Here is an 11,204-nt window from a genome sequence, read left to right on the forward strand (position 1 = left end):
TTCGATCCGTCCCCTTCCCCATTTTTGTTGTTGGTCTCTAGATCATTTTCTGGCTTTGCACCTCCAAATCTTAGAGACTGGATTAATTTATACACCTAAAATGACTTAAAAGCTGATAATGGAGTCTACAGTTCCTATACTATGACTTCGTAAGGTTATAATTAATATTTAAAAAGTGATCATCAATCTAAAATATGTTTTAAAAAATATTTAAATACAGTCCAATGGCTGCCTTTTCCAAATGTACGAGGACCTGCTGGGACAGTATAAAGCAGTACTAAGTCTCTTGACTATTACAGTATTAGCTTTCAACAGACTGGCTCAGTTTGGCATAATCACTTAAATAATGACTTTAAAGATACAAGTTCTAAATGAATACCTTCTTTTGAAAAAACCTTCAGTCCCATGATAGCAGCACCTATAGAATGCCAAGCTCTACTTTTGCCTGGGAATAAAATATATGTGCTTTTCTGCTGGCCCATGGATGGTGCTAGTATATTTTCTCTTTAAATTTGAAGTCTATCTCGAAACCAAAGAAAAACCAGGTTGATAAAATTCCAATCACGTCTATGATACACAAATGAGTAAGTAAAGGAGTCAGAGAGGAATGGAACAAGCCGATTGCTTAAAAACATGTCAGTCACATAAACCAAAAACATTTCCGTCCAAGGAACTAACAGGATTATTTAAAACAAGACTCATAAGTTGCAAAATTTTCTCAGTTGATACTATTGAAGAATGGTTGTGAGATAAATTCAAGTCCAGACAGATCCAATTGTGAGGCCCTTACTCTGTCCTGTTAAAATTACACAAGTCTTTGCAAGACCAAAATGGGTCAAAATAATGGGGTTGATGAGAGCAAATTCAGGACCTATATGGGGGGAGGGGGAGGGGGACTTCAAAGAGCAAGATTTTCTGCAGGTTGGCTCAACTGCCTTTGTTTTTGTGAAACTGGGTTGTTCTGTCTTTATGAATGAACAAGAAATGTCTAGGGTCATTTCGAAAAAAACCTATCTGAATAAAGATCACAATTCTGCCGTACAAGTCATGCAAGTGCAATGTTAGCTCCTAAAGGGTCACGTGTAGCATGACACTTGGGACACTTGGGACACTTGAATTAGGATGCTGTTTGGTCATAAGATATCTAAGGTATCTGAAGAGGGGATGTCATTGGTCCCAGTTATTCTTACTGTGGTCCTTTCCCAACTTTGTAGCAGTACTAAATAAGATGAATCAAACAGAAGAGTCTGGGGCTCTGAGGAATTTTCCCACACATTCTCCTGACATCCACATTCAATCTGAGATAGAATACGCTTCTAAAACTTAACTTCTCCTGCACTTGAGGCAAAGAGGAAAATTTAATATACTTAGCTTCAAAAAGTATACAACTTAGATTAGAAAATTTAAAATAATTTATCAGTAAGTCAAAAGAAGTAGCTCCTTGCAGTAAAGTGAAAAGACACTCCACCTTAAAAATTTTACTTAAAATATAAGCCATAGTCTCCCTGTACCCTTGAATGAATTAATAAGCATAGTCTCCTTCTATCTTTGGATTAATTATTGTTCCTGTGATTATTTTCAAAGCTATGCAGCAGTGTGATGGACAGCTGGATAAGGGTAAGCTTACTGATTAGACATGTCCAACTCGTTTCTTAATTCCAGATGTGAGCAGTGACAAAAATCAAATTTTATCTGTTTGTCAGCAAATACAAACATGGGTGGGGTGGGGGGAGGTTAAGATAAAGTTACACTAGGCATAATTCCGTTCCTCAGAAATCCAAATGTTGATTCCCTTAAGGTAAAAACCATATTTTTTTGAGTTGCTCAAAATAATGAAGAAAAATACCCTTGAAACAATTTAATAGCAAAGTCTACTAAAAATAAGAAAGGAAGATGAAATGTGAACACAAACAACTGTCCTTTCCCACCTAAAAATCCATCCTCAGAAGGATGACAGAAACAAACAACACAGTCAGCAGCAGCACTATTCTGACCAGGTGTTACTGTGGTTGGGGGGACCCGAGCTGCAATGTCTGCAGTCGCTTCCTGCGCTAAGTCTGCTGCTTCTCCCTCCCCGAGCAGCCGAAGAGAAATGAGATCTTTCACTTTGGAGGTGTTAAACATTTGGGTTGTGTGAGGGACAAATGGAAGTTTGACACCTAAGATGAATAACCACAGTGCATGAGGCCAATAGGAACTTTCACTATGTAAAGCCAGCCAAGCTCACTGTCACACGGTATTCAGCACACAAGTGCCAGCACCCAGCGCAGGACGCAACAAACTACTTTTTTTTTTTTTTTAATACTTAACCATTGGCCACCAAGAATTTTCATAAATAAGACGCAGAGAAAGAAAGTCTTGGGAGTATGATTTTAATAAACTCTCCAGGGCCCCTGCTCTGAAATATTTAACAGGCTTCTGCATCTTCTCACTCTAGAAGAAGACAAGAATTCAAGCCACAGTTTACTGTACTTTAAGAATTCACAGACACCAAATGTGCTATTATTATATAAAGGTGCTTTCTCCTTAGGCCCAATTCATCTGAACTAAGAATTCTTATTTTAAATTCTCTGACACATTCATTTATAAGATTTATGGTATAGATACACCTCTAAGAATTTCTGTAAGTATGTAATTGGCCAATTAAAATTTCCCTTCAAAAGAAAAAAAGCCTGATTGGCGAAAGCTGTTCTCCTGTGTAGGCAATACTCTATTCAGGTCATAGGTAAAAGCTGTGCGTGCAGACGTATGTCAGTGTTCGTCTAAAAAAGAGCAAACGCATATAGAATTGTTACCACGAGCTACCAGCAGAAACATTTCTGTGTGTGCCAGCTGGCCACAGCTGGTATTCTCTGGATTACCTGCACTTGCATCTAAACAGAAGATTTTGTGTGGGGAAGGGGCAGGCAGGGCCCTCCCCCACCCTCAGATATTTTTTCAATTCTAACACCTGAGGGCAGCAGATGCAGTAAACAAGCAGTTGTTTGGAATGGAAATCCAAGTAACAGGGATGCCGGCGGACTGCTCCTGCTCCCACCCTAGGCCAAAACACAAATGGTCACCCTGCTCCTGACACCCTAGATGCAACCTATCACCGTGGATGTCAGTTACACAAACACTCAGTCCTGCTAAGGACAGAGCTAAATTAGAGCAAGAGGCAGAAGTGTGGTTAGGGTGAAGAGGAGAGGCTGCCTTCCGGTTAAAGTGTTTTGGGTCTTAGACACATTAAAAACAGCTGTTAGGTATTAAAAACCAAAGACTGCAACTCACTTCGGTCGGACCCTTGAAGAAAAAATTGAAGGTAGTCTTGTGGTTAAAACTGAAAAGCTTTTGGAACTGTGCAAACTGCAGAATATTGCCAAGAAAATGTGCCTAAAATGTAACAGACTAAAGCAAAGCAGTAGATAACAGGGTAGGGTAACTGTTTCCTCACCACACCCCTTTCCTCCACTCTGCACCCACCAACATTTATTCTGGCCACAGATCTTTCCTAAACAATGAATGACTGTTCAACTAACTGACCTCAAAATTTTAATACGTACACTAACAATAAATACTTTCCATTCTAGTAATTTTAAATGGGGGGGGGGTGGTGGGAGAAAAGGCTAGAGAGACCTAAGGCAGAAAATGTTGGTTTAAAGAGGGAGAAGCTTAACTTTCAATATTCTTGGAGATAATTTACAAATATCAATCGATTTTTATTATATTGACTTTTTAAAAATTGTTTTGAAAGGAGAAGCAGCTGAACAACAGAATAAATTCCACAATTACTTACTAAGCATTAACTGTATACACTGCCAAAAAGTGTAAGATTATCTTAGCGGTATTTTCTGTTGTTACAAAGTCAGAGATTATAATTTGATTTGTTGTAAAGATTCTTTGTTATTCTAAAAGGCCTTCAGCAGAAATCTTCAATTATTCCTTGTCTAAGACGTATCTACTCCAAAATACCAGCAAAACAAAAACAGCCCAACTTAAAAGAAATACCTGATATGTACGCATGTTTAATTCAAACAGATATAAAGTCTCCTACACATTTGAAAACTCAGAAGCATTTATTTGGGTGGTCTCTAAATATTAATCTATATTTGCTCTTACTAGTTCATCCACTTTTTAGGTAAGAGATTCATACATACCACATAGACATTTCTATCATTAAATATTTGAAAAGCCTTTTAAAATATAATGTGAAATCGCTACTTCCTATAACAACCATCACAAGACTTCCAAGATCTCCACGTTAGCTGTTATGTGAAAATTAGAAAAATCTTATCCCCTACCTGAAAGGTCAAACATCTTTCCAAAATTTGTGGGAAAAAATTACGATAACTTCTAAATCAGAGTGCCCACTTAAAGTGGTTTTACTTCATAGACCTATCACTTCAACAGTTGAGAACCACAGATAATCAAGATAACCACAGATACTGTTTGCTGATGACTGACTGGGAGCTACTCCTCTCTGCTACTTGGAGCATCTTGCTCCCACATTCTGTTCACTGAGGTATTAACAACAGTACGTGCCCAAACATCTGTGACTGATTTTTATCACTTGGTAGAAGCTCTGGGCAAATATGGCAAGGACTACAAATTCCATCCTATAATCCTAGATTCAACTCCCAGGAGGGCCAGTTAGACGGAAATCCTCACCTCCAAGGCCCAAACGTATGAGTTTTTCATTGGGGTTTGCGTGGTGGTGGGAGACCGAGGCCAGAAAGGTAAATATATTGACGGATCAGTAGAACTCCATTACCACCTTCAAAGAGCTGATTCTCGGGGAGAACTCCACCACCAGCACACTTCACATGTTCTACACAAGTTACCCTTTACATGTTTTCTTCCTGCCTAAGTGAGGTTTCCACTTCTCAGCAAAAGAGAAAATATCATCAAATAACATCTAAAATTCTTCATAGTGTTATCATTTGCATAATGCAGAACGCAGTTACAATGCCACTGCATTTTTAGAACTTAAAAATTAACTGAACTCCGAGATTAAAAAAAAGAACAGTTTTCATTAGAGTAATCTTCAGGTGATACTTTCTTAACAATTCACAATAAAGTAAAAACAGCTCATTCCCCTACCCCACGCCAAACCGATTTTAAAGAAACATTAGCTAATACAATCAAATGAGACACTTTAGAAAGCTGAAGTAACATTCTGAACATTCAGCTCCAAACGAGCCAAAGGAGTTCTGATTCTAGACAGCTTATGGGCAGTGAGAGCCATACAGCACTTAGTTAATTGAAAGACTAAATCAATCTCTTTCAACAGAGTAGAAAGCAAATACTCATAAAATCATGAATTTGCTGATTTAAATTCATTTGATTTCATCATAGCTCATGATCTGTTTTTTATTAATCTTAACTAATAAGCCAAAAGTTAAAATTCCAAGTGCAAAACATCAAACGTAGCATAATTTTAAGGCAACCATTCCTCATAGCAGGTCTTATGTAGCAATGACCGGACATATATAATGAAAGCATTTCCAGTGTGTTTAAAAAAACAAACATTTTTGCCAAAATATAAGTTAATTTGCACTTCTGAAAATAATTTGCAACATCAGCATGTTACTCACTGTTCTCGGGATGGGTGGAGAAAGAGATCCATTTGACATGTATGGGTCATTATTCATATTTGGCATCATTATGTACCCTGAATAACTCGAGTAAGAGGGTCCCTTGTTGTAGAGGCCTCCATCTGGATGCTTTCCTGAGAGAATGCAAAGAACAATCAATGACACATTGACTTCCTTTTTATATCACTGTATTTTTCATTTGAAAAGTTAATGGTTCTACGACAAATCAGACCTTACATAAAAGATTTGTTTACAAAATATTGTAACTGGATTATTATGCTCTATTTTAGATTGACGGTATTTATTCTCTTAAATGGCTTAGCAGTGAACCAGATGTTTTAAAAACATGTGGTTCAATTTACTTCCACTACTGACTGGTGTTTTTACAAAAATAAGTGTTATCCATCTAACTTAATTTGTTCTAATACTAACAAACTGGACTAAGAAATACAGACAGATGAAAGAAGACACACAAACATAAAGCTGTAATATAAATACATTAGGCCATTCAGCTCTACACACACGTATACATTTACTCTACTTAAAGTTATGCTCCAGCTTACAGGCAGACTCAAAAATTCTACCTGTGCTTCTAGGTTTCTAGAAAATGCCTACATTTTACTGAGTGAGAGAGTTGTATCTAGTGTACAGGAAACTATCCAAATTCATGAAGGATTAACTCCAGGAGACTTAATTTTATGTGCTACACTTACATCATTCTGCCAAAGAAACTTGTGTGTATTCAGTGTATACATTTCTTCTCTTCAATCTGTGTAACTACTTTGTAGCTCAGAAGGAAGCCTGATATTATACTCTCTTTCCTTCTTCCCCTGGCTGACATGTTGTACATGTGAACACTTCATTCTGGTCAGGCCAATTGTGAGTAATTAAAGGAGAACAGAAATGGACACTGTTCAACAAAGGAACCCTACAGATTACACATTCTTTTAAAGTCACAGAGAGTTCTCTTTAAATCTTAAAATATATACATAATTTTTAATGTTTTGAGCAAGAATAAGAAATGGGGAGAAAGTCTGACTATCATGTTCTGTATGCATCATTCCTAACTTTAAGAATTAAGTTTTATATTTTTAAAGGTTAGATTCTTCTTTACTGAGCCATATTTAGTATGCACATACACTATAACAAGAAACAGCAATTTTACAAGTGAAAATCCTTTTGAAACTATTCTTGTTGGAAAATAAATTGATGTAGACTGTTACTTTGTAACAATTCAGGAAAAAAATACTAAAGATCTATTTATAATTAGAACTTTAGGTAAAGTGAGGAAAAGACGAAAACTCATCATAGACATTTCTCTTCCACAAAGAATTTGGAAGCCAACTGAAATCCAAAGGCCCCTCACTCATTTAAATTCACAGTTTTTACACTGTAAACACACATTATGGAGAAACAACAAATTTCCTGTTTTTTTTTTTTCCATTTTAACAAATGTCATATTACATCTAATCTGGGTTTCTTGGACGAAAATAAAAAACATCCCTATATTCACAAATTGCACATGTTAAACAATAAAACTGGGAGAAGTAGAGTTAGTGTCTTACCTTCATCAGGGTGTTCTCTGGCTTTGTCATGGTAGGACTCCTGAGAAGTTTGTGCTTGTCTGGCCACCTAACAGCACAATTCCCCACCCCCAAAAGAAAGGAAATCACCTTAGAATTTATGACAATACCAAAGTAAGTGTGATTCCACTGGTAACTCAAAGGAGGAAGATTAGGTGCAACTCAACCTGCCTGTTTTCTTAATCTTAGAGAATAGGCTAGGGTTGAGTACTGGGAAATCTTTTCCTTTTCAACATGTGTTTCTGAGAATTATCTACCCAGGACTAGAAAGTATAAATAATAATAAAAACAAATTTGGAGACGGTCCGTATGCTGTTCGCTAAAACACATCAAGGCTACTTGGATGCCCAATGTGATAGGAATCTGAGTTAATGGGGTTGATGGTTCTGATAGCTTCTTCAACCACTGTTCACTTCAATCAGAACTCATTAAACAAGTGAAGAACGATTTTGCAACTGAAAATGACATTTTAAATAAAAACAAGCCCACTACTGACAAATGAGGGTCTTCGGCAACTGTCCCAAACCAGTTCAAGCAGGAGCTCCACTCCTCCTAATCTACCATGGTTAGCTGACTACAAGCTTACAAGAGAAAAGTGAACTATTCTGTGGTTAAAGGGAGGAAAATTTGAGAGTTGGGTCATAGACACCTAAAAGGTAGCCCAGCTAATATCAGTTCTGGTAACCACCATCCACCCAGACTTAACCACGTGCAAATCAGTGGTATTACCCCTTCACCATCTTCGTTGGGCCTGCCCCATGCCCACTTACCACCGGCAAAGATTAACACAGCCCTTATACCTGGGTTCTGGGCTTCAAACGCAGGGCCCTTCTCCGCAGGGCAGAAACATGCAGAAAATGGTAAGTGGCTGGCAAATTTATTTATAGAAAAAGAAAGGACAAGCAAAATGGCTAGAAACAAAACAAAACAAAAGGCTGCTCTACAAATCTGAGTTTGGCCTCGAGTGTTCGGGATGTTATTTGGTTCCTTGGACATACGTCCTCCCAGTGACCTCCTCCTACAACACACACATGATCACACACCTTTCAAGTAGGGCTGGCTGCAACCTAGCTGTCCCTGAATAGGCATGTTGGGATGAAAGATTCAGGGGACTAGAGAACACCCCCATGTTCTCCTTAGAACCCAGGTCCCCGGCCTTCCAAAATGCGTACTCACCCCTGCCATTGGGATAAAGAAGGTAACTCTGATGTGTTCTTAAACTTGCTGTTTAAAACCCAAAATGTCCCCGCCCTCAAAACCACAAGCTTTCTTTTTGGGGGCAGAAGGATGCCATTTAAGGAAAAAGGGTATACCCTCCAAATTTCTTTGGAGGGAAAAAGCGTTGGTGAAATCATCTGAATGTCAGGTCTTTTCTACCGGATTTCCTCCAAAGCATTGCCCAGTTGTGAACAAGTGTGGCCAGTGGAGTGTCGGGTATCAGGGTCCATCCGCTCCCCCCACCCCTCATCTTTTGAAGCTCTCCTCGCGGCCTGAAATAGCCGTTCCGCGCGGTCCGGTTCGCGGCTCTCTCTCGCCAGCACCCACGTGTCTCTATTTACTCTACTCGGGTTACCAGCGCTATCGCCCGCAGCGGGCCAGGAGATCTGATAAAGGCGCTTTCCACCCTCCCCTGAGTGGGTGCCCTGGCTTCCGCCGCATCTCGACTCTGACTCGCCTTTCTTCTGCATAGATTTAAGGCCTGATCTTGGCTCAAACTAACCCCAGAGAGAAGCGTGGTATTTTTTTCTTCTTCTTCTTTAAGTGAAGGTGGTTGGAGAAAACTAGTGTGGCGGGCAGTACTGCCAGGGCCTCCAAGAAGTGGCTCGACTCAGCGCTCCCACGGCTCACGGCAGCCTGCGCCGGCGCTGGAACTCCAGCGGCCGCAAGGACCCGGTCCCGCACCGCCCCCGCCGCCCGAGCGCGCGCCCCCTCGGCCGGCCGGCTCCTCGCGAGCCCGGCTTGGCGGCGGTTGGGACGGCCCCGCCTGTCCCCGGCCCACGCCCGCCTCCCCTTCCTCTCTGCCTTGCGGCTCTGCTCGTCTCTACCTAAACCTTTGGTGGTTTAACGCACTTTTGCAGAGACATCTACCGAGAGAGAGAGAGAGCGCGTGCACTTTGTTTTCCGTTCTACGGAAGAACTTCTCAGTTGTGCTGTTCATCCTCGCTTTAAGGCATCGCACCCTCTCAACCCCAGTAAAAAAGTCCGAAGGTGAAACGTTACGGGTTAAAGGCAGCTTCTCCTGGCCGCAAACCAACGGTTTAATCTCCGAACCCCAAAACTGATCCACTTGTAATGTTTCCCTCTACACCCCTCTACACACACACACACACGAATAACGTTGACTAGGAACCCATCATCTACCCCCATCCTCCCACCCTGCTCCCAGCAGACCTATTCGGGACCAGTCAGGCCGGGCTGCTGGGTGCCTTCCCTCCTTTATTCCCTCTGCTCTTCCCGGGACCCGCCACGCCTCTTGGAGCTCGGGGCAGCGGCCCGCTCACCTCGTGTCCGTTGCTCGCCGGGATGATTTCGGACTCGTTAACCAAGGAGGACTTGATGTCGGCTAAGTCACCTTCCTCCTCAGGGTGACTGATTTCGGCGAAGATCTTCTCCTTCTGGGGATCGCCCTCGTCCTTGAAGGGAATCATCTCGTCCGTGGCGCAGAGTTCCGGGTCCCCCCCGCCGCCGCCGCCTGCCCCGGAGAGTTGGGGCATCCCGACCACTCTGTAATCTCCGCTCCGCTGGGGGAGCACCACAGGCGACAGCAGAAAAGAGAATGGGTCAACGAAAGGTGGGGGAAGAAAAGGAGAATTGGAAGGATGCGTGAGGGAGGAGGGCGGGCGGAAGCCGGGCCGGCGAGCACGGGGCTGGCGGCCGACAACCAGAGCAGCTGCAGCGGCGCCCGAGTCCGGGCAGCCGCCTGCGCCTTCCCACTCCGCCGAGACCAACGCCGGCGCCCGTCCCCGAGGCCAAAGGACACAGAACTGCGAGGGCCGCCGCAGCCGGCGCCTCTGGGGGCGTCTGCGCGGCGCGCGCTAGGCTAGGCTAGGCTGCCGCAGCGGCCACCCCACGCCACCAGCGTCTCCCGGGTCTGCGCGCGGTGGACGCCGGTTCCGGAGGAGGTTCGACTCTCCAAAGTGCACAGGAGGGTCCGTTGGCGTGTCTCTACGCAAACCTCTCCACCCTAGCTTCCCTGGATGCCAATCTGGGAGTTTGTTTTCCGAGAAAAGAAGGGAGCTGGGCAAAACGACTCCCTTTGCCCCAATAGAGACGGTGCAAGGAGAATCTGAAGACAACGAAATGTCCACTTCCTGGAGGGTATTACAAAAAAACCACAAAACCGAACAAAAACCAGCCACCCGGGTTGGAGATGTCCGTTTTAGAGCTTCTTATTTCCTTCCCTTTCGCTTCGGTTTTCCTTCTCCTGGCGCATTTAATCTGCCGGAGGAGGAGAAGGTGGGGGCGGAGGAGGAGGGGAAGAGAAAGAAAAGAAGTTTGCCAAGAATAAAGTTTGTGCCGGCGAGCGAAGGGAGTCGGCAGTGGAGGGCACGGCTGGGTCTTGGGGATTCACAGCAGGGGCCTTGGACCCAAATGCTTCTGCCGGGAGCTGGAGTCGACACACACACAGACACACGCGAGCGCGCGCGCGCACACACACACACACACACACACACACACACACACACACACACAACCCGACCCCTCTTTGTTCCCGGCTCGAGTTTCTCAGTCTGGCTCGCTCGCTCTCTTGCTCGCCGCTCTCCACGCCTCCGTCGGGCTGCTTGTCAAAGCAAAGAACTGCACCCCTCGGGTTCGCCGAGCCTGGGGGAGGTGACGCCCCGAGCTGGGCCGCGTGCGGGGTTGCGGGCGCGTCCCGGCTCCTCGGCCCGAGAGCGCGCAGCCTGGTCCCTCCTCCGCGCCCTGCCCCGCAGGTGAGCGGCTGCGCCTCCCCACTGCTTCTCCTCCTCCCGCGCCTCGCCGGCGCTGAAAAGCTACCCACTTGCGTCGCTTCTCCTCCCCTTCCCCTCCCCCGCCTCCAGCTCTCCTT

General features: G+C 43.6%; 1 protein-coding gene across 5 annotated transcripts in view; it reads right to left on the reverse strand.

Moving 5' to 3' along the window:
* The window catches only part of LEF1 (lymphoid enhancer binding factor 1), a 108,544-nt gene extending 97,340 nt beyond the window's left edge, over positions 1-11,204 (reverse strand). For 2 of the 5 annotated variants that reach the window (XM_006184637.2, XM_014559203.2), the window contains exons 1-3: positions 9,658-11,199; positions 7,139-7,205; positions 5,574-5,707 (exon numbers count right to left, since the gene is read on the reverse strand). In XM_006184637.2, the coding sequence (XP_006184699.1) occupies positions 5,574-5,707; positions 7,139-7,205; positions 9,658-9,870 (414 nt within the window). In that variant the 5' untranslated portion in view covers positions 9,871-11,199. Of the gene's footprint in view, positions 1-5,573; positions 5,708-7,138; positions 7,206-9,657 lie in introns of all 5 variants that reach the window. The other 3 variants (XM_006184636.2, XM_006184635.2, XM_014559204.2) reach the window with 3 other exon arrangements.

This window comes from Camelus ferus, chromosome 2 (assembly GCF_009834535.1).
Source record: "Camelus ferus isolate YT-003-E chromosome 2, BCGSAC_Cfer_1.0, whole genome shotgun sequence".
NCBI lineage: Eukaryota > Metazoa > Chordata > Mammalia > Artiodactyla > Camelidae > Camelus > Camelus ferus.